The sequence below is a fragment of the Scyliorhinus canicula genome, chromosome 8 (genome assembly GCF_902713615.1).
Source record: "Scyliorhinus canicula chromosome 8, sScyCan1.1, whole genome shotgun sequence".
Lineage (NCBI taxonomy): Eukaryota > Metazoa > Chordata > Chondrichthyes > Carcharhiniformes > Scyliorhinidae > Scyliorhinus > Scyliorhinus canicula.
Window position 1 is genome coordinate 54,989,643 of NC_052153.1, and position 23,738 is coordinate 55,013,380.

The 23,738-nt window shown below is 44.9% G+C and overlaps 1 protein-coding gene across 7 annotated transcripts in view; it reads right to left on the reverse strand.

Moving 5' to 3' along the window:
- Positions 1-23,738, reverse strand: part of mllt3 (MLLT3 super elongation complex subunit) — a 164,820-nt gene that overhangs the window by 67,749 nt on the left and 73,333 nt on the right. For all 7 annotated transcript variants that reach the window (XR_005461575.1, XM_038804625.1, XM_038804623.1 and 4 more), the window contains exon 5: positions 10,167-10,733. Coding sequence is in view for 6 of the 7 variants with exons in the window: in XM_038804625.1 (XP_038660553.1) it covers positions 10,167-10,733 (567 nt within the window). In the remaining variant the exon portion in view is untranslated. The remainder of the gene's footprint in view (positions 1-10,166; positions 10,734-23,738) is intronic.

A 23,738-nucleotide genomic window follows, 5' to 3' on the forward strand; every position in this document is an offset into this window, starting at 1 on the left:
TTGGGGGGGGGGGGGGGGGGTGCAGGGCATGAGGAAGGAAAATTAAATACTCTTCGTTACCCCCCCCGAAAAGGTGTTTGGTTACTTTGGAGAGAGCTGCAGAGTTGGATGTTGAGTCGAATAGGACTTGTCTTTAGGACAGTTGCTAGCAGTCCTTCTGAATATTTACAGCACGTTTTCTATTTGAGACTTCCAGCATCCACAAAATATTGTCTTTCTGTTTGATTACTTTGCTCTATGCGCACAATCTTCACTTCACAGCATTGATTCACAATTCATTATAATATGTGGGTTAATACTTTGGTCAACAAAAGAACACAATGTTCCTGAATTCATTTAATGGAAATGTACAGTTGCTGAACAGATAAAATATTTCACCCACTGACTTTTATCCAGGCACCATGCCAATTTGGCAAGTGACTATTATAATAGACAAGGGTTGTGAGGCCTGGAGTTGCACGGTTTGTCAAAGAAACGTTACTGAAATTTGTCCATCAGCAAGATATCAATATCCAACCTCATATTCAGAAACAGTGCAAAGATCACGTGCAACATACTTCTTTAGATCCTTTAATACTTTCTGGCTTTAGATCTGGCCATTTGCAGTTAATGCAACTCTACTGGCAGTGCACTAAGCTTGTACAACTCCCTTAATGAGAATGAAGGCATCATACGTCGGCTAAGTTTTACAGAACAGAAGGCAGAACATTTTTTGATCCTTCTCAAATATCAAAGTGCAACATCACATTGCATGATTTCAACTCCCTCCATCTGAAGCAGGTCTTGCATTTCTCAACATTCAGACAAATCCACAGTCACTTGCTTTATCCCTCCTACTTTCCAGTCACTTCATCTGTATGGTTGATAAATTTGAGGTGGCAGACAACTCCCGAGGCAACAGGGCCCACAACATATTTCATAGAATCCCTATAGTGAAGTAGGAGGCCATTCAGTCCATCGAGTCCAAACGATCCAACAAAAGAGGGTCCCACTCCCCCGTCCTATCCCCGCCACCTAACCTGCACATCCCTGGACACGAACGGGCATTTTGCATGGCCAATCCAATTAACGTACACATCTTTGGACAGCGGGAGGAAACCAGAGCACCCAATTAATAAAATTCAGCAAAGGTAAAGAAAAACTGAAGGATACAATGTTCAAAACACACTGGAGCAGAGGATGAATCTGTTCTCCAAAGCCCCCCAAATGCCCAAGGAAATTCCATTACAGGGGCAATCATAGAAAAGTGGAAGTGTATGTGGAAGTGACAGAACCAGTTAAGTGCTACTCAATCTGGTTCTATCCCACACTTGCTCACTCGTGAGCTTTTCAGCAACAAACTCAGAAGAAAACAGTAGAAGAGCAGTAGGAAGATGAGTGGTGGTGACGCAGCCAGAGGCCTAATACCCAGCAGTGAGAAAGGCTGCAAGGGAGCGCTTGCTGGCCGTAGGGCAGGCTGGCTACCTGCCGGGACCAGGGAAGAAGGCTACAAGGGAAAGGTTGCCTGTCACGGGTGGGGTAGACACCGAACACTTTCTCCATTTGCAGATGTAGTGAGTAGGTCTCAGCACTGCTGAGAATGGGTGGAAATATTCCACATCTCGACATTTCTATTTCTATTGATGACAAAGCCTCAATCCATCAACTTTGATTGGAGTTGTGCACCATTCATCTAATGCCAGGTCACATTTGCCAGGTAAACTGAATAAGGACATATATTATATTATGTAAAGCAGCTAAATAACTTTTTTTTTTAATAAACATTTTATTGAGGTATTTTTGGTATGGTAACAACAAAATAAACAATATACGTGAAACCATAAACAGTGCAAAAGCCGTTTACCTTTCGTTAAGGTCCCACCCTTGTTACCCCCCTACTCTAACCCCCCCTCCCCCCCATCTGCTGACGATTAATTTTCCGAAAAGAAGTTGACGAACGGTTGCCAGCTCCGGGTGAACCCCAACAGTGAATCTCTCAAGGCAAACTTAATTTTCTCCATACAAAGAAAGCTAGCCATGTCCGATAGCCAGGTCTCCGACTTCAGGGGCTTTGAGTCCCTCCATGCTAATAGCATCCATCTCAGGGCTACCAGGGAAGCAAAGGCCAGAACATCAGCCCCCTTATCCTCCTGGATTCCTTGATCCTCCGACACCCCGAAAATTGCCACCTCTGGACTCAGCGCCACCATTGTTTTTAAAACCTTGGACATAACATCCACAAACCCCAGCGACATTGTTCGCTGGTCCTCACGCACATTTTGTACACCTGTCTTCCACTCCAAAGAATCTGCTCATCCAGGCCACTGTCATGTGAGCCCGGTGAACGACCTTAAATTGCATCAGGCTGAGCTTGGCACATGTTGCGGACATGTCGACTCGGCTCCACGCGTCCGCCATAGACCATCCTCTCTCACCTCCCAGCTCCTCCTCCCACTTTCACTTCAGCTCCTCGGTCTGCATCTCATCTGGCCCTATATGCTCCTTATAGATATCCGAGACGCTCCCCTCCCCTACCCACCCTCTGGGAATTACCCTGTCCTGAATCCCCCTCAGCGGTAGGAGCGGGAAGGTTGACACCTGTTTACGAAGGAAATCTCGCATCTGTAGATACCCAAATTCGTTACCCCTCGCTAGCCCAAACTTTTTCTCCAACACTCTCATACTCGGAAAGCTCCCCTCTAAGAACACATGCCCCATCCTCCTCTCAATCCTCGCTCTCCGCCATAACCGGAACCCCCCCATCCATACTCCTCGGGGCAAACCGATGATTATCACATATTGGGGCCCAGACCGATGCTCTCACTGCTCCCACATGCCGCCTCCACTCTAAAATGCAGTCTAAAATAGTCTGAAGTTGCCCTATTCGTTCATACACATGCCACAGGAGCCTGATACAGTAACCTGACCCAGTCAATAAAGCCCCGCCCAAATCCGAACAGTCCCACTACCTCCCACAGATAATCCCATTCTACCCGATCTGCATCCATTGCGACCACTACCTCCACCTCCCTACCTTCCGGGGGCATCATGATCACATTTAACAGCCTTCTTACATTGGCCACCAACTGCCTACCCTTAACAAACCTCGTCTGGTCCTCCCCAATAACATCCGAAACACAATCCTCAATCCTGGAGGACAAGATTTTGGCCAGCAACTTGCCATCAATGTTCAACAGGGAGATCGGCCTGTAGGACCCACATATCACCGGGTTCTTGTCCCGCTTAAGAACCAGCATAATCGTTGCCTGTGACATCGTCGGGGCGGCACCCCTCTTTCCCTTGCCTCATTGAACATCCTCAAAAACACTGGCCCCAATATCCCCGAGAACTTTATAAAACTCCACTGGGTACCCATCCGGACATGGGGCCTTACCCGCCTACATGGCCTTCAAGCCCTCCAATATCTCTTCCAGCCCAATTGGGGCCCCAGCCCTTCTACCCACTCCCTGTCCACTGCTGGGAAATTCAGCCTCTCCAAGAAGTGCCTCATCCCCTCCGGCCCCGTAGGGGGTTCCGACCTGTACAGTCTGCTGTAGAAATCACCAAACGCCTTATTCACCCCTACCGAATCACCAACCAGGTTCTCCTCACTGTCCTTTACTTTCCCTATCTCCCTGGCTGCCTCCCTCTTCCTAAGCTGCTGTGCAAGCATTCTGCTGGCCTTCTCTCCATGCTCATAGATCGCCCCCCTCGCCTTTCTCAGCTGCTCCACCGCCCTCCCTGTGGTTAACAAGTCGAACTCCGCTTGTAGCCTCCGCCGTTCCCTTAAAAACCCTGCCTCTGGGGTCTCCGCATACCTCCTATCAATCTATAATATCTCTTTTACCAGTCAGTCCGTCTCTGCCCTGTCAACCTTCTCCCTATGGGCCCGTATTGAGATTAGCTCCCCTCTGACCACTGCCTTCAGTGCTTCCCAAATCATCGCTGCCGAAGTTTCCCCCGTATCATTGACCTGCAGGTAGCTCTGAATGCAGTTCCTGAGCCGCTCGCACACCCCTTCATCCGCCAAAAGTCCCACATCCAACCTCAAATGCGGGCGCTGGTTAATCTTTGCTAACCTGCAGGTCAACCCAGTGAGGTGCACGTTCGGAGATTGTAACCGCCGAATACCTGCGTCCACTACTCCAGCCAGAAAGGCCCTGCTCAAAATGAAGAAACCATGGTTCCACCCCCCCCCCCCCCCCTTTCCCAGCATCCTCCTAATAAACTCCATTGACCCAGTTTGGCGCATATACATTAACTAATACCACCTGCACCCCCTCTAGCTTCCCACTGACCATTATGTACCGACCTCCCACGTCCGAGACTATTCTTCCCACCTCAAACACCACCTGCTTATTGATCAGAATAGAGTCTAGAATTTGAATCTAGTCCCGAGTGAAACACCTGGTTGACCCAGCCTTTCCTCAGTCTAACCTGATCCTTTACCTTAAGGTGCTTCTCCTGCAACATTACCATGTCCGCCTTCAATCCCCCAAGCTGCGCAAACACGCATGCCCTTTTGACCGGCCCATTTAGCCCTCAAACATTTCAGGTGATCAGCCTAGTTGGGGCGCTCATTGCCCCCCTCTCCGCCAATCAGCCATCCCCTTTTTCAGGCCTGCCTCCAGCCCATGTTCCGCGCGTCCACCGGTCCATCCCCAGGCAGCCCCCATCCCCGCCCTCCTCTCTGCCCCTCAGCCCATGTCCCTCCCTCATCAGCAGAACATTTGGCTCCCCTCCCAGTAACAGCACCCTGTAACCCAACCCCATTTACTAAACCAAACATATGCACACCCCACACTGCGCTTCAGAGGGCTAGCTGCTAAATAACTTCTTTATGGAATCGGTATTATTTTTATTTTCTCTGCATAATGAATGATTTCCATTTTTAGAATGGCTTTTAGGGTCTTGACTCTCCAATCAATGAAATGCTTTGGACGTGCACTCACTGTTGTGATGAAGGAAATGTAAGGAGTAAATTATCCATTAATTTAGGAGTCGAGAACTAGGGAACATAATCTAAAAGTTAGAACGAGATCTTTCAGGAGTGAGGTGGCATAAGTTTGGAACTCTCTTCTGTTGACCTACTGATGCTAAATAAGTATGAATGCCACATCAATTGCTGAATTTAAAGCAGAGATTGAGATTGGAGGTGCAGTAAATAGGATAGTAACTGCCTGGTTAAAATCTTCCAGCTTTCTGGACATGAAAATGCATTCACGGTGATCTTATCAGTCTATGGAAGACATGCTTCAGCTGGTGTGTGCAGGCGCGCAAATAGAAGCGTGCCAGCTATTTTGAGAAAAACCTTTATTGCTAGTTTATGCCTGCTGTGGTCTTGTATCAATTTAAATACAAGGGGCAGGATTCTCCCGCAATGAGCGAGGAGGGCCATACTGATGCCAAAGACTGGCGTGAACCACTCCGATATCAGGTCGCCCGGAAGTTGCAGAATCCACTCACTTCCTGGGGCCAGGCTGGCGCTGGAGTGGTTGGCGCTGTGCCAACTGGTGCCGAAGGGCCTCCACGAGTTGGCGCATGCGCAGAGCCGCTGGTGTGATTCCTGCACATGCGCAGGGGGTTTGTTCTCCACGCCGGCCATCGCGGAGGCTTAGAGGCCAGCGCGAGGGAAAGAATGCCCCCATGGCACAGGCCCGCCCTCAGATGGGTGGGCCCCGATTGCGGGCCAGGCCACCGTGGAGCACCCCCGGGACCGGATCCACCCCCCCCAGGACTCCACTAGCTGCCTTCCAAGCCAGGTCCCGCTGGTATGGACCTAGTCTAATCCACGCCGGCTGGACTGGCCGCAAACGAGTGGCCGCTCGGCCCATCGGGGCCCGGAGAAGGGGGAGGGGCAGCTGCCAACAGCCCCCCGACCAGCGCAACACGGAGAATTCTTCATGGCAACACCTCTGCCAGTTGGAGTACAATTGCTAACAATCCCGCCCAAGGTGTCTCGGAAATTAAAGACTTTGCTTGTGCATTACAGCTTTAAGTTTAAAGAAGAGAGGATGAATCACAGAATTCAGTCCAATCACAAAATTGCTATATCGCAGAAGGCAGCCATTTGGCCCATTGAAGATATTGTTGGATTGTTCTAATTCTGCTTCTGTGCAAGTCTAACACAACACAAATACAAAAGGCAATGTTACTATGTGATGGCATCACCTAATTAAAGGTTAGTAATACTCCAAATTAAAAAGTGGAAACTTGAATCACTTTTGACTTCCTTCAGGCTCAAGTGATGCAAGGAGCCTGTAACTGGCCAGGATAACAATAGTATCATTCAAGAAACTCCAAGTATAGCCCGTAAATTATTTTCAACCCTGAAAGCAAGTTGCTGCCAATTTTCTGGCAATACACTGAAACTATTTGTTTGGCAGTAGAGTTAAAAGTACTGCTGAAAGACACATGCTGTCGAAGATTTTCATCTTGCATTCATCAGAACAATTCACAAGGATAAGAAATTGTAAAAGGTACAACAATTTCTATTGCACAAGAACAGTGAGCTTTGATTATTAGCAATTGTACTCCAATTGGCAGACGTGTTGCCATGAAGAATGCACTCGAGTAACGACCGACAGTGAACTGCCAAGCTTTGTTTAAATTCAAACTAGGCAAGTTGACTTTAAATGGTCAAATGAACTAGTGATTTTGTTTATATGGATTCCAATAAAGCCTTTGGTAAGATGTCACATGGCAGGCTGCTCAGAAAAGTGAGATCTTATGGGACACAGAAAGGTGGCAGACTGCATCCAAGGTTGGTTTAATGGCAGGAAACAAAGGGTAATGGGGCAGCCCTGTGGCACAGTGGGTTAGCCCTGCAGCCTCATGGTGCCGAGGTCCCAGGTTCAATCCTGGCTCTGGGTCACGGTCACTGTCGAGTTTGCACATTCTCCCTCTGTTTGCATGGGTTTTGCCCCCACAACCCAAAAGATGTGCAGGCTAGATGGATTGGTCACGCTAAATTGCCCCTTAATTGGAATGGAAAAAATGAATTGGATACTCTAAATTTATTACTAGAGTAGAAGGGCTTGAGGTTCATAAGGAGGAGGTGTTAGCAATTCTGGAAAGAGTGAAAATAGATAAGTCCCCTGGGCCGGATGGGATTTATCCAATGATTCTCTGGGAAGCTAGGGAGGAGATTGCTGAGCCTTTGGCTTTGATCTTTAAGTCATCTTTGTCTACAGAAGAGACAAAGAAGACTGGAGGATAGCAAATGTTGTCCCCTAGTTCAAGAAGGGGAGTAGAGATAACCCCGGTAACTATTGACCAGTGAGCCTTACTTCTGTTGTGGGCAAAGTCTTGGAAAGGTTTATAAGAGATAGGATGTATAATCAGCTGGAAAGGAATAATTTGATTAGCTAGCGATAGTCAACACGGTTTTGTGAAGAGTCGGTCGTGCCTCACAAACCTTATTGAGTTATTTGAGAAGGTGACCAAACAGGTGGATGAGGGTAAAGCAGCTGATGTGGTGTATATGGATTTCAGTAAAGCGTTTGATATGGTTCCCCACGGTAGGCTATTGCAGAAAATACGGAGGCATGGGATTCAGGGTGATATAGCAGTTTGGATCAGAAATTGGCTAGCTGGAAGAAGACAAAGGGTGGTGGTTGATGGGAAATGTTCAGACTGGAGTCCAGTTACTAATGGTGTACAACAAGGATCTGTTTTGGGGCCACTGCTGATTGTCATTTTTATAAATGACCTGGAGGAAGGGGTAGAGGGATGGGTGAGTAAATTTGCAGATGACACTAAAGCCGGTGGATTTGTGGACAGTGCGGAAGGATGTTGCAAGTTACAGAGGGACATCGATAAGCTGCAGAGCTGGGCTGAGGGGTGGCAAATGGAGTTTAATGTAGAAAAGTGGGAAGTGATTCATTTTGGAAGGAATAACAGGAAGACAGAGTGCTGGGCTAATGGTAAGATTCTTGGTAGTGTGGATGAGCAGAGAGATCTCTGTGTCCATGTATATAGATCCCTGAAAGTTGCCACCCAGGTTGAGAGGGTTGTTAAGAAGGCGCTTATATTGGTAGAGGGATTGAGTTTCGGAGCCATGAGGTCATGTTGCAGCTGTACAAAACTCTGGTGCGGCTGCATTTGGAGTATTGCGTGCAATTCTGGTCGCCGCATTATAGGAAGGATGTGGAAGCATTGGAAAGGATGCAGAGGAGATTTACCAAAATGTTGTCTGGTATGGAGGGAGGATCTTGTGAGGGAAGGTTGAGGGACTTGAGGCTGTTTTCGTTAGAGAGAAGAAGGTTAAGAGGTGACTTAATTGAGGCATACAAGATGATCAGAGGATTAGATAGGGTGGACAATGAGAGCCTTTTTCCTCTGATGGTGATGTTTAGCACGAGGGGACATAACTTTAAATTGAGGGGAGATAGATATAGGACAGATGTCAGGAGGTAGGTTCTTTACTCAGAGTAGTAAGGGCGTGGAATGCCCTGCCTGCAACACTAGTGGACTCGCCAACACTAAGGGCATTCAAATGGTCATTGGATAGACAAATGGATGCTAAGGGAATAGTGTAGATGGGCTTTAGAGTGGTTTCACAGGTCGGCACAACATCGAGGGCCGAAGGACCTGTCCTGCGCTGTAATGTTCTATGTTCTATGATTGATGGATGATTTTGGCAAATGGCAAATATTTTCTAGTGGTGTTCCACAGGGCTCAGTGTTGGGACATTGCTGTTGATCATGTATGCTAATGATGTAGAATTAAATGCGAGTGGCATGATTGGGAAATTTGCAGATGACGGGGAAATTAGCTTTTAGTTGATAGTCAAGAAGATAACTGTCGACTCCAGAAATACATTGAACGGGTAGAGAAGTGGGAAATGGAATTCAATATGGAAAAAAAAAAAAAAGTGTTGAGGTATGCATTTAGGGAGGGCAAATAATGTAAGGAAATACTCAATAAACGGGAAGATATTGAGAGGGGTTGAGGAAATTTGAGGCATGGGAGTACATGTCCACAGCTCTTTTAAGGTGGACAGGATGGTCAAGAAAGCCTATGGAGTACTTTCCTTTAATGGGTGAGGTACGGAAAACAAAAGTCGGGATATAATGACACAACTGTATAAAACACTGGTTAGGACACATCTGGAGTTGAGTCTTCGAACTCTCTTCCCCAGAGAGCAGTGGAGGCAGTGTCAGTGAATATTTTTAAGGCAGAGTTAGATATTCTTGACAAACATGGGAGTCAATGGTTATTGGGGGTAGGTGGGAAAATGGCATTGAGGCTGCAATCAGATCAGCCATGACCTTACTGAATGGCAGAACAGGGGGTTCTGCCACCCAGAACAGGGGTTGAATGCTCTACTCCTGCAGTAAATTCGTTATGTTTGCAAAATTTAATATCGAGTGAAACATATCCTTCGCTCAAATGTGAATTGACTTGTACATCTTCAGTATTTTCTGTTTTCATTTCACAGCAAAAAGGGTTTTATTTCTCACTTGGCCATAGAGACAGAGCAGTTCGAGGGACAAACAATCACCAATTTGACGGACAATGTTAACAACAAACAAAAAAACCCAAAATGTTTGCTCCAGTTCATGCAGCATCACCAAAATCCCAACAGCTAGTCCGCAAATTTTACATTACCAGAAAATTACCCATTTCATGGACACACATGGAGGCGGCAGGGGCGAGAGATGAGAAAGAGACAAAATTACATTGCTATTCACTTGCTGTGAATGTGATCATGTGTAACGTCCAATTTTTTTAAATTCTGAACTCAAAATTTGCCAATTAATCTTTCTGCTATTTTTGACAAATCCTTTTATATTTCATTGAAAGGTAATAAAATTCATTTTATTGAAGGAAAGGCAAAAGTGAACATTTTGACTTTGAAGAAGGAAACAAAATAGAGACTGCAAGTAAACACCTTGTATCGGGTCATCCACATGAACTTCAGTTTTCCTTCTGTCCCATAAACATTGAAGGAGTTGGATTAATAGGGATTTAGGAATGGTCCAAGTTCAATGATGTATCAATTTGTACATATAATCTTAACTGTAATTACAGTGCCCTTTGAAGATTGTGGTCACTGTCTCAAAATAAGCTTAGATTTCAAGGAATAAAATTTCTTATGTCGCCATTTTAAGAGAGAAAACCTCTATCTTATATCACACACCCCAGCACTATTGTTAAAATTACATTTTAGTATTTCCACGTACCTCAGATTTAGGAGACATTTCATCTAATGCAGAGTCATTTGGGTCTACAAAGTCTTCAAATGGTGGTAAACTAGTCTTCTTTTTCTCTATGACCTCATTTTCCACTTTGACCTTTCCTGCCTTGGCATGCGATTTGTCCTTAATTGGTTTCTTTTCAGAAGGGGAAGCACTGGAAATGCTTTTAAACAAAAATTCAGAGCTGCTTTTCTTTTTTTTCTTAACTACAAGTTCATCAGAGTCCACATTCGGAGGCCTCTTAGTCGGAGCTTTAACGTCCTGTTGAATGCCTCCGGGCCCACTTACTGTGTTGTTTTCCAATGATTTTGGCTCTTTTGACATTGGTTTTGGTTCCTTAAATGCTGTCTTAGGAACGGTTTTCTCATCTTTTAGTGGCTTGTTTTCTTTGGGTTTCTTTGAGAACTCTTTGGAAGTTTTATTGTTTTCCCTGGAAGGTTCTTTGAAGGCACTTTTGTGCTCTTTCGAGTCTTTAGGTGGTTTGTCCTTGTGCTCTTTCGTGGATTTGTGGGGCTTGGAAGAGCTGTTACTGTTGCTGCTCTTATTTGGGTCCTGGAAGATTGGGGTGGGGGTGAAAGGGGAGGAGAGAGGGGGGAAAAACAGCTTTATAAACCTAAATATGATAATGATTCTTGTGGAACATATGCATACAGTATATGAATAGCAGGACAGAAACAAGGGTAACACACTGCTGCAGTACTTCTGAGGCAAAAAATAATAATTTTGTTCACACTTGCTGTCAAATGCTGCACATAAATAATCGTCACTTGGGAAAGCTGGTGAAGGATGCTGAGCATCCATAGAATTGTGCCCCATTAGATGCGTCTTCAGGGAGGGGTACAGAGGCACTTCACAGGAGAAAAAATAGCCATTGATTTCGTCAATTTTCCAGCATTCTTAACAATTCCTATTCAGATACATTCTTCACATTTCAGTTTTAAAAGTGACATTAATGCAATTGTGACAGGTAGCACTGCTAAAGTGGACCAACTGAACTATTTGTCCAAAGGTTGATTATATGGAGAATCAGGAAAAGAATGGGAGAAGGTTCGCTTTTCAATTTCAGGTTTGCTCCGTTTTTATGCCTGCTGGACGAAAGGAAGCTTGACGTTTCATTAGGTTAACACCAACATGCACTCGATATTAAAATATTTAGAAATAAAATTACATTTGTTGCTGTAACTGATTGGATGCTAGACCATCTAATACTCTTATAAAAAAAAAAGTGGCCGAAATTCACATCTGTTCAAAAATGTTTTTAAAATCTAGTTTCCCAGGAACACCATACCACCACCCTGCCTCAAATTCTAAAGCTTCTAAATGTTGGTGACACCAATGAATAGTAACCTCTGGCAATAAACCACCAGACTTCAGACCACACACATGGAAATGCAGTTGTACAGGGCTAGTATTTCTAATAAAAAAAAAATCAAAGGCTGCAATTACATATTAATGGATTTTTAAAAAATGTTATTGCAACTAGAGTGCCAAAATATATTTTTTAACATATTTAAGAATATAACTGGATAGAAAAGCTTTAATAAAAGAAAGACACGCAGTCGTTTCAAACCCCTGCGGTTTGAAAAGGCTCGATTTTTGAAGGAGTTGAGTTTTCCATTACACTGGTTTTCTGCAATGATATTGAAGCATACATTCTGAATGAAAGGGCACAGAACAAATTGCGAACACATGAAGTCCCACTTTATAATGTGGTCACATTTAAATGGAAAAAGAAAACCTGTTCCAAGTAATTTTTTAGACCAAGTCTATACTTCTGTACTATTATTTGCAAGATTTTCCTGGAAATTGGCAAACGGTAGGCAGGAAAAGCAGCGTTGAGCCCACCAAAGGCAATATGGTACTTAGTAGTGCAAAAGAGTTTCCTCCATGGGCTATACGCCGTAACGCTGCCAGGAAAAAATTATTCTAATAGTTACATTGCAGTAAGTGATTGATGATTTGCCCACCGTGCCATCATCTCAGCGCAGCAATCATTAGAGACTCCACATTTAAATGTTGCCCCAGCCACACTTTGTAGGTCGCTGGGAAGTCATCGCTGTCAAGAAATCCACCCCACAGCTTGCAGACAGCTCCCTGGAGAGACTCTCGGATGCAATAGAGGCCTGGGGCAGGATTCTCCCCTACCCAGCGGGGCGGGGGATCCCGGCGGGATGGAGTGGCGTGAACCACTCCGGCGTCGGGTCGCCCCAAAGGTGCCATGGAAGATGGCACCACTACACAGCGGTAACCTAAAATCAGGCTGGGGCCCTCGAGCTCTCAACTCTCCAAAGGAAGCACACCAAGGTCATCGCAGACAACAGGCCGTTGCAGACAGCAGGCTTCCTCCATCTCTGCTGTGCATGCTGGGATACACCTAGACATAAGGTTAAGAAGCTCTAGTTCAACAGCATGGGCTCAGGTGTTAAACATTTGTAAATAACGTTCACCGCTTCAACTCTTGTTAATTGCACCCTTTCTATGACTCCTTGTCTGATGAGCTATGTTTCTGTAGCCCCAACCAGATTTTCGGACAGAAAATATTTGCCTTTCTTGCATTAGCTTTTGTCAGTGCCTTCAACATGGCTCCAAAAAAAGGAACACGCTAAACGCTGCAAATCTCATATGGTTTATATATTCTAATTACTCAACAAGCCAAATCGTTAAGAATGAAATCTATTCCACAAATAGAAACACTGTAACAATTCAATTTACAAAATTACTTCTTGAATTAGCTTTACGCAAAGAACAGGGACATCCCTTCCATTAACACCTCTTACTAATACTTTTTCCTTCATAAAACTTCCTGGAAAACAAATTCTAGCATCGGCCACCATCAATGATTGATCAGCTCCTGTGTCTCTCAAAATTGTAATTTGTTTACTAATTTTGTTAGACGAGCAAGAGAAAACCTCCCCTATTTGAAAGAAAACATCCAGAAGAAAACAGCACTGGGGAGAAGAAAATAGAGCTAACATTTCAAGTCTGGATGACTCGGTCAAAGACCCGCTAATAGCCTAACTTCTGTTGCCAGTACTCAAATAATTCTCTGAACTATCCTTCGATCTATCCTCCTTTCTTATGGATTCTGAAGGAGCACATTTCACCTGTACCACTGCTACAGTTTTAACAGCCCATTTCCATTTTAGATGCTTCCTTTCCTACTACTGCAACTGGACTTCCATTTAGTTTCCACCAATCTGCCCGAATATGTCCCACTTTGTTACAATGGAAACATTTAGGACTCCGAATGTCAGTTCTACCCTCAGCATCTTCCCTTTTGACAGGAGGTGACATTTTCTGACCATTCCCAACTGTTCCATCTCTTTCTTGACCATTTCTTTTCTTTTTCCCACTTTCTACCCTTCTCATATTTAAAAGGATGACGGAAAAATGGTGTTGTTCTACGAACTGGACAGTGTGTCATCATCAGCTAACTCCGCTGCCTGTCCAGCAGTTTTAACCTGTTGTTCCTCAACAGGCATCCTAAAATCCAAAAGGAAGTGAATCTTTACATTCTTCCAAAATAATCACTTCGATAAGGGGTTTGTATGTTCTCTATCTTTAACCCCCATAATCCAACAGTCAAAATGATTTTGCTTCAATGAGTGTGTCCTGGCTGTTTAGTTGCATTTTGAAATTTCTGCCTCTGTGCCTCAGGAACCAACTCGTATGCACAAAGGAGAACCTTCTTTATGGCATCAGAATCTACAGATAACTTTCAGATAACGATGCATACACCTCACTAACTATCGACCAGTCTACTTTGTTAAATTAATATTCATATTTATTTTGGTACTTTCATCTAGTTACCTCTCAGCAGTGCTTCCATATTCCTTTTGGAAGAGCTTGTATAAATTTAAACAATTCCCCACTATATACATGTTCAGAACTGCGTCCTTCCTCAACCTGCTCTAGTGTCTCTGCTTTAGCTTGCAGCACTGCAAGTTGAAATTCTCTCTCCCCTTTTCCTGGTCTTCCCTTGCTAATCTTTCAATTTTCCACATCAAGGTTTTTCATTTAAATTTCCTTTTACAGATTGGTGACAGTAAAGACATGTTGTCCGTCCGTCCCCCCCCCCCCCCAGTCCAAAATGTCGTCTACACTGGTTCCAAATTCTTAAAGATGCCACTACAACTGGGCACAGAGTGTCTGGCCGGGGAGAACGGAAGAAGGGCCGTATCCACCGCCTTAGATATGACCCTATACAAGAGGCCTCCTCCATCTGACCCCACCCCACCAGGCTCCTCAAACCATCTTCACACTTTCCCAATGTTCGCCGCCCAGTAATAGAGCATCAGATCTGTCGTTCTCTCTGCAGAAAGCTCTTCTAATCCTAGGAGTCTTTCCCACCCAAACAAAGTCAGAGATCAGTCTAGCAAACCTCGCGAAAAAGATTTGAAGTAGATCGGAAGACTCTGGAACATGAATAGAAACCTCGGTTGAACGTTCATTTTGACTGTGTGTACTGTACCAGTCAAGGTTAGTGGGAAGGCATCCCACCTCTTCAGATCCCCCTTCCGCTCATCCACCTGACTGGTCAAGTTCAACTTATGCAACATTGTCGAATCGTGCACCACCTGAATCCCGAAATAGCATCTTGGCCAGCTCAAAAGACAGCCTCCTCAGATCGGTCATCTGCCCAAAAGAATTACCGGGAATATCTCGCTCTCTCTCATATTCAATCTATACCCTGAAAAGGATCCAATTTGTTTTCAACAGTTCCATAATTTCTCCCATATCTGTGAGAGTATCAGAAATTTACAAGTTATATGCATGAAGGGACATGCTTATGTTCCTCATTCCCCCCCTCTCAATATCTTTCCATTCCCCTGGCGATGGAAGGACAATGGCCAATGGTTCAATCGCTAGTGCAAACAATAGTGGAGACACCGGACAACCCAGTTGGAAATATCCTGAACTCACAGCAATGGCCCGGACACTAGCCATGGGGGAAGTTTTTCCCAGGAAATAAAGTGGGACGAAACCCAAATCGCCCCAAGACCTCAAAGAGGTAGGGTCCACTCCACACGGTCAAAGGCCATAAGAATTTGGAACCAGTTTAGACAACATTATGGACTGAGGGACATGTCTTTAACTGTCAACCAAACTATGATAACATAGGTTTGCACCGTCAGGGCTGGATGCAATGTACAGGATATGGAGAAGAGGGGTTCAGGGGTTTGTTTGTGGAAGGTAGGTTTGCGAGTCTATAGGAGATGGAGGAGAAATTTCAACTCCCGAGGGCAAGCGCATTCAGGTATTTGCAGGTGAGGAACTTTATTCATGAAGTGTTGTCCTCATTCCCCATTTGCCGAGACCCACACTGATAGATAGAGGCTGCGATGGGGCAAGGGAAGATCTCCGATATATAGGAGTGTTTATTGGAGATGGGGAAATTATCACTGGAAGAGGGGAGGGGGAAGTGGGAATTAGAGCTGGGCCTTGGGCTAGAGGGAGGGGTGTGGAGTAAGATCCTGCATAGGGCGAACTTTACCTCCTTCTGCACTAGGTTGAGCATGATACAAGTTAATGTAGTACATAGAGTGCACTTAACTAAGACGCGCATGGGTGGATTCTTTCCCGAGGTAGAGGACAGGTGTGAGCGTTGTTCAGGGGGGCCTGCAAAGGACTCGCATATGTTCTGGTCCTGCCCCAGGTTAGTTGGGTTCTGGACCTCAAATGTTGAGATCATGTCGGAGATTGTTGGGATCAAACTAGAGCCATGTCCACTGCTGGCGATCTATGGGGTGTCAGACTCCTCGGAGCTCCTTGAAATTTTCATAGAATTTACAGTGCAGAAGGAGGCCATTCAGCCCATCGAGTCTGCACCGGCTCTTGTAAAGAGCACCCTACCCAAGGTCAACACCTCCACCCTATCCCCATAACCCAGTAACCCCACCCAACACCAAGGGCAATTTTGGACACCAAGGGCAATTTATCATGGCCAATCCACCTAACCTGCACATCTTTGTGACTGTGGGAGGAAACCGGAGCACCCGGAGGAAACCCACGCACACACGGGGAGGATGTGCAGACTCCACACAGACAGTGACCCAAGCTGGTATCGAACCTGGGACCCTGGAGCTGTGAAGCGATTGTGCTATCCACAATGCTACCGTGCTGCAGTGAGGGAACAGAGGCTGACGTCTTTGCCTCCTTGGTGGCTCGGAGATGAGTCCTGTTTTGACAGAGGTCAACGGTGCCACCTAAGGCCTCGGCATGGTTGAGTGACCTGGCAGAATTCCTGCGATTGGAAAATATTAAATATACCCAGAGAGGGTCGGAAGAAAGGTTCGATTCCAGGTGGATGCCGTTTATCACTTTCTTTGAGGACCAGTTCATGGCCAACAGTTAGGGGGATGGGTCGGGAGGGTTAGGAGGGGAGGGGATGAGAGAGGGACAATAGTGGGGCTGAGGGGGGATAATGGATATAGGGCTGTTGCTGTTACTTTGTTAAAATAAAACTGAAAGTTGGTATGATATAGTTAAGCTTTTGTATGTAGGAATTTGATAAATGTTTGGAATAAAATATATTGAAAAACGAAACAAAAGTTCCTTTTGAAAAGCTCTCCTCAATTCCCCTTTCTTTTCCGGCATTTATAATTATTTTATTTGTAACTGAATATTAGCCAATTCAGTTGTCTTTTTTAAGAGAACGTGGTCATTCTGACAACCCTTGCGGAGAACGTGGTCAATTTGACAACCCTTGCGGAGAATGCGGTGAATCAGACAACCCTTGCGGAGAACGCAGTCAATCAAACAACCCTTGCGGAGACCGTGGCCAATCAGACAACCCTTGTGGCGACCTTGGGTCTATTTGACAACTCTTGTGGAGAACGTGATCTATCGGACAACGCTTGCGGAGAACGTAGTCTGTCTGACAAACCTTGCGGAGAACGTGGTCTATCGTACAACCGTTGCAGAGATCGTGGTCTATCTGACAAACCTTGTGGAGAACGTGGTCTGTCTGACAGCCCTCGCAATTTTAAGGGTTTTGCTATACTTTCATTGATCTCAGCTTCCCTTACCCCTGCAGGTAATGCCAATTTCAATTTATCTCCCAATTTAGTTAACTGACTTTTGGTTACTTTCTGTAACCAGTCAAAGTTGCATCTTCCATCCTTAGGAAAGTCTGAGCAATTTCCAACTCCACTTTGGATTCTAATCTGTACAATATACCCCACAGTAACTCTAATTAATTTGTGCAGTACCTCAGTACCCACTTACTCATCTAAAATCATAGAATTCCTACAGTGCAGAAGGCGGCAATTTGGCCCATCGACTTTGCACCCTACCTAGGCCCACTCTCCCAACCTATTCCTATAACCCAGTAACCCCATGTAACCTTTTGGACACAAAGAGGCAATTTATCATGGCCAATCCACCTAACCTGCACAACTTTGGAGCACCCGGGTTGAGATGCACGCAGACATGGAGAACATGCCAACTCCATACAGACAGTCACCCAAGGCCAGAATCGAACCCGGGTCCCTGGCGCTGTGAGGCAGCAGTGCTAGCCACTGTGCCACCGTGCCGTCCAAAGGAACTACAGATCTGGGATTAAACAACAAATCCCAGAACTAAACTTTACTATACAGCATCCAGTAACTTGCTTTCCACGTTTCATAACATCCCAACAAATTATTACCAATCAGCATCCCATAACCCTTCCTCCACATTTTGAAATTCCAACTCAAAGGATTCTAATAGATGTTACAACTAGATGGGAAGATCCCAGATGGAATCCTGGTTCAAAAGATCATAACTTAAAAAACATGGAGGGACAGAGTCACAGGACCTCTAATTAGTTTTACCAAGAAAAAACATCAAACGTGAAAAGTTGGATTATTATACAATACTCCTTCACTTCCCCCTTAGAATAGCACAGATTACAAATTACATTTTAACCTACAATGGTTTAATTAGCAAGTAAAATCATGATATTTTCAGAATTCACTTGAGTTAGATCTTGCAATTTATTTGTCGCACAGAGACAAGACCATTCAGCCCAACAAGGCTTTACCCGTTATGCTCCACACAAGCCTCCTCTCTTCCTTCAACTAACACCCACCAATGTAAATTTGTACCTCATTCTCCTTCAATGTTTATCCAGCTTCCTATCAAATACATCTACATTATTTGCCTCAGCTACTTGTGGCAGGGAATTCTACATTCGAAGCCACACTTGCAATAAAAGCGGCAGTAAGGCGGCACAGTAGCAGTGGTTAGCACAGTCGCTTCACAGTTCCAGGGCCCCAGGTTCGATTCCCGGCTTGGGTCACTGTCTGTGAGGAGTCAGTACGTTCTCCCCGTGTATGTGTGGGTTTCCTCCGGGTGCTCCGGTTTCCTCCCACAGCCCAAAGATGTGCAAGTTAGGTGGATAGGCCATGCTAAATTACCCTGAGTGTCCAAAAAATGTCAGATAGGGTTACTGGGATAGGGTGGAGGTGTGATCTTAGGTAGGGTGCTCTTTCCAAGGGCCGGTGCATTCTCGATGGGCTGAATGGCCTCCTTCAGCACTGTAAATTCTATGATTCTATGACAAAGACGTTTCTCCCAACTTCCATAAGTTTTGTTTCTGACTACCTTGTATTAATGGCCCCTACTTGTGATCATGGAATCTTTACAGTGCAGAAGGCCACTCGGCCTATTGAGTCTGCACCAACACTCCGAAAGTGCACCCTACCTTGCCCCAGTCCCCACCCTGTTCCCATAACCCCATCTAACCTTTGGACACCAAGGGGCAATTTAGCATGGTCAAGCTACCTAACCGGCACATTGTTGGACTGTGGGAGAAATCCGGAGCACCTGGAGGAAACCAATGCAGACATGGGAGATAAAATGCAAACTCCACAGACAGGTCAAAATCGAACCCAGGTCCCCTGGCATAGTCAGGGACCAGTGCTAACCACTGTGCTGCCCACATCTCGTGCCGCAAGTTAAACAGTTTCACTATGTCTTCCCCATCCAATCTTCTCAGATCTTAAAGACTGCTGTTAGATTATCCTCCTGTCTTCTCTTTTTGAAAGTTTGTTTAATCCTTCTTGAATAGGCATGGCCTCAGGCAACATTCGAATAAATTTCTGGCTATAAATTAAATCTAGGTAAAGAATAAATGTTTTGGAAGGCAAGTCCATTTAGGCACGTTACCCGTCCGCTTCAAGTTTTCATTATTTGGCCCACAATTGGGTCTAGGTTCACAAATTGAATTCTTCAAGCTTGACCAATAATGTTGAAAAGGACCTACAAAGGTGGGACAACCTTTCTCTAACTTTGGCAGGCAGGGTTAAAACAATAAAAATGAACATCCTCCTTGGATCTTTCGTTTTCTTTTAGTGCCTCCCCATTTTCCTTCCAGGTCCTTTTTTATTAAGATTAATAAATTGATATCTACCCAAGAATCCCAGAATCCAGTGTTCTGGTCCAAAGAGATAGACAGACAGAGGGCTTGGCCCTCCCAAACTTATTGTTTTATTAGGCCGCTAATATTCAAAAAAATTGTATTATGGATCATTGATCCCGGTTCAATCTGGGGCCAAATGGAAGCTCGTTCTTGCACTACATCCACTTACTTTGCCACCTCCCGCTGCCGTGGGAAAGTGGGCAGCATAATCAAAGACTCCACCCACCCAGGTTATTCTCTCTTCCAACTGCTTCCATCGGGCAGAAGATGTAGAAGTTTGAGACCACGCATCAATAGATTCAAAAACAACTTCTTCCCCGCATTTACCAGACTCCTGAATGTCTCTCTTATGGACAGAACTGATTTTTCTACACATCTTCTCTACAGTTGTAGCACTATATACCGCACAATTCACCCACTGTCTTTGTATTTTCATTATGTATCCTCATGTATTTATCGTCTGTTCCATTTTTATTTCCATGTATGGAGCGATTTGCCTGGACTGCACACAGAACAATACTTTTCTCTGTACCTCTGTACACGTGACAATAAATTTAAATCTAAAATCTAGTTACTGCACCATTGCCCTTTTCTCCAAGTAGATTTTCCTCGAACTCGGTGGTCTCCTCTCAGAATCTCAAACAGTTCCTACAACATTTTGAAAATCTTTCCTGGTCTTCACTGGCCCCTATTTAGAACAATCACCTTTTCTTACCTTCTGGACTGGACTCGACCTTTAACTCGTAGAAATTGAAGCGACTTGAACATTGTGGTGACCTGTTTGTGGAGGGGAGATTTGCCAGCTTTTTCTTAGCGGACAAATTTGAGCGACCCAACTCTGGTCTTTCACGCTACATTCAAGTTTGTGATTTCTCTCGTACAGCTTTCCCATCCTGTCTTCTGGCTCCTGCTGCCAGATTGCTGAAAAGGATTCCATCCTCGACGCAGCTGGGCAGGGGGTGGGCTATCTCAGACCTATACGGCCACGTTCTCTCGTCTGATCCCTCCCCGCTAAACGGGAGTGGGTGAAATGGGAGTGAACTGGGCCCTATACTCACTAGCAAGGCTTGGAGAGAGGCCCTTTCCAGTATCAACTCCATGTCTTCATGTGCCCCGTTAAGTTTAATTCAGTTCAAAGATGCTACATTAGATGCACTTGACCAAGACAAGGATGAGTGGGGTTTTTACGAATGTTGAGAATAGATGCAATCGCTGTTTGCTTTCCCCAGATGATATTAAACATGCTTTGGTCCTGCCCCAGACTCGCCAGCTTCTGGGCTTCCTTTTTTAGCACTATGGTTGAGATTCTCAATTTGGAATTACTCCCATATCTGCTGGTTGCCATTATTTGACGTTTCGGACTCACCGGCAGTTCACTCTTGGGTAGAGGCGGACGTTATCGCCTATGCCTCACTGATAGCCGAAAGGCTCACTGCTCGATTGCAGGTCTTCAGTTCCGCCTAGTGCCTCTGGCTGGTTGGGGGGCTTATGTCCTTTTTGCCTTAGAAAAAATTAAATTCACTATCAGGGATTCAGTGGAGAGACTCTGCCTGAGGTGGTTACTGTTTATTTCCTTTTTCAAAGATCTTGACACCATCAGTTTTAATGAGATTTAGGTAGTGTTTAAGTTATTTATCTTTTCTTTGCTTTATTTGTATTATTTGCATTCTTTTGTTGGTTATTTGTTAATGTAAAATCTTACTAAAAACCGACTTTAAAACCAAAGAAATGCCAGTTTACTTGCTGCAAAAGCACTTCCTTTATACATGAGGAAAAGAAGCATACTTGGACTGTGAATTGTTATGTTTCAGTTTAAGCATAAACTTTACGCCCACATACATAAGAAGTGGGAATGAACCATCTACTCCATAAATGGAGTTCAACCTAAGCCAGCAGACACATGGGAACATCACCGCCTGGAGGTTCCCCTCCAAGCTACTTATCATCCGATTTGGAAATATGTTGTCGATCCTTCACTGTCGCCGGGTCATAATCCTGGAACTCCCTCCCAACAGCACTGTCGGGGTAAATATGCCAGAGACTGCAGCAGTTCAAGGTGGCGGCTCACCACCAGCCTCAAGGGCAATTAGCGACGGACAATAAATACTGGCCTAGCCAGCGATGCTCACAAATCATAGAATTTAGAGTGCAGAAGGAGGCCATTCGGCCCATCAAGTCTGCACCCTTACAAAGAGCACCCTACTCAAGCCCACGTATCTCCCCTATCCCCGTAACCCAGTCACTTAACTTTTCTTCATTACGTAAATCAAAATTTAACTTCTGTTCTTGTTGATATCTGTTAAATCATCTAATGATGTATACAAATTGACCAACGTCCTTAGTATCATGTTCTACTGCCTCCACTCTTAAAAACAGACTTCCATGAAAGATGTTGAGAAATCATAATTCAATTTCAGGGTTCATTTGTAATTTGGAACATAAGTAATGCTGTTCTGTAGTTTAATGACTGTTTTACCCTTGGCCATGAGCTTAGCTCAGTGGTAGGGACTCTTACCTGTCAGAAGACTGTACGTTCAATATCCACACCAGGGCACAAATTTAGCTTGGCGCTTCACTGCAATATTACAAATGCACTGCAATGTCACAGGTGCCATCTTTCCCTAACATATTAAAATCAAAATCCATCTGCTTGTTCAAATGGCCATTAAAATATTTCATAGCACTTTTTCTGCATAAGAGATGGCAGTTCTTTCAAAGCCCTGGTTTACATTCATTCCTCAACCAACACTCCCAAAACTAAATTAACCAGTACTGAGTCAGCACGGCTTCGTCATGGGGAGGTCATGTCTGACAAGGGTTCGTTGAGGATGTAACAAGGAAGTTAGACAAAGGAGAAGCAGTGGACGTGATTTATTTAGATTTCCAGAGGCCTTTGACAAGATGATGCAGAGGAGACTGTTAAATAAGTTAAGAGCCCATGGTGTTAAGGGCAAGATCCTGGCATGGATAGAGGATTGGCTGACTGGCAGAGAGTGGGGATAAAGGGGTCTTTTTCAGGATGGCAGCCGGTGATTAGTGGTGTACCTCAGGGGTCGGTGCTGGAACCACAGCTTTTTACAACATACAATAATGATCTGGAAGGAGGAACTGAAGGCACTAAGTTTGCAGATGATACAAAGATCTTTAGAGGGGCAGGTAGTATTGAGGAAGCAGGCGGGCTGCAGAAGGACTTGGACAGGCTAGGAGAGTGGGCAATGAAGTGGCAGATGGAATACAATGTGGAAAAGTGAGAGGTTATGCACTTTGGAAGGAGAAACGGAGGCATAGACTATTTTCGAAATGGGAAGGTGCTTAGGGAATCAGAAGCACAAAGGGACTTGGGAGTCCTTGTTCACGATTTTCTCAAGGTTAACATGCAGGTTCAGTCAGCAGTTAGGAAGGCAAATGCAATGTTAGCATTCATGCCGAGAGGGCTAAAATACAAGACCGGGGATGTACTTCTGAGGCAATACAAGGCTCAGGTCAGACCCCATTTGGAGTATCGTGAGCAGTTTTGGGCTCCATATCTAAGGAAGGATGTGCTGGCCTTGGAAAGGGTCCAGTGGAGGTTCACAAGAATGATCCCCGGAATGAAGAGCTTGTCGTACGAGGAACAGTTGAAGACTCTGTGTGTGTACTCGTTAGAGTTTAGAAGGATGAGGGGGATCTCATTGAAACTTATAGGATACTGCGTGGCCTGGATAGAGTGAACGTGGAGAGGATGTTTCCACTTGGAAAAACTAGAATCAGAGGAAACAATCCCAAACTAAAGGGATGATCCTTTAAAACAGAGATGAGGAGGAATTTCTTCAGCCAGAGGGTGGTGAATCTGTGGAACTCTTTGCCGCAGAAGGCGTGGAGGCCAATTCACAGAGTGTCTTTAAGACAAAGATAGATAGGTTTTTGATCAATAAGGGGATCAGGGGTAATGGGCAGGAGGCAGGAGAATGGGGATGAGAAAAATATCAGCCATGATTGGATGGCAGAGCAGACTAGATGGGCGAGTGGCCTAACTCTGCTTCTATGTCTTATGGTCTAATTGTATTCTTTTTTCTTTTTTTGGGACATTACAGAGCAAAATGTGATGGCATATTTTGTCTGCAATGACAGAAACTTTGAAAGTTAGTGCGAAGCTCTTTGTGATGTTTTAGGGA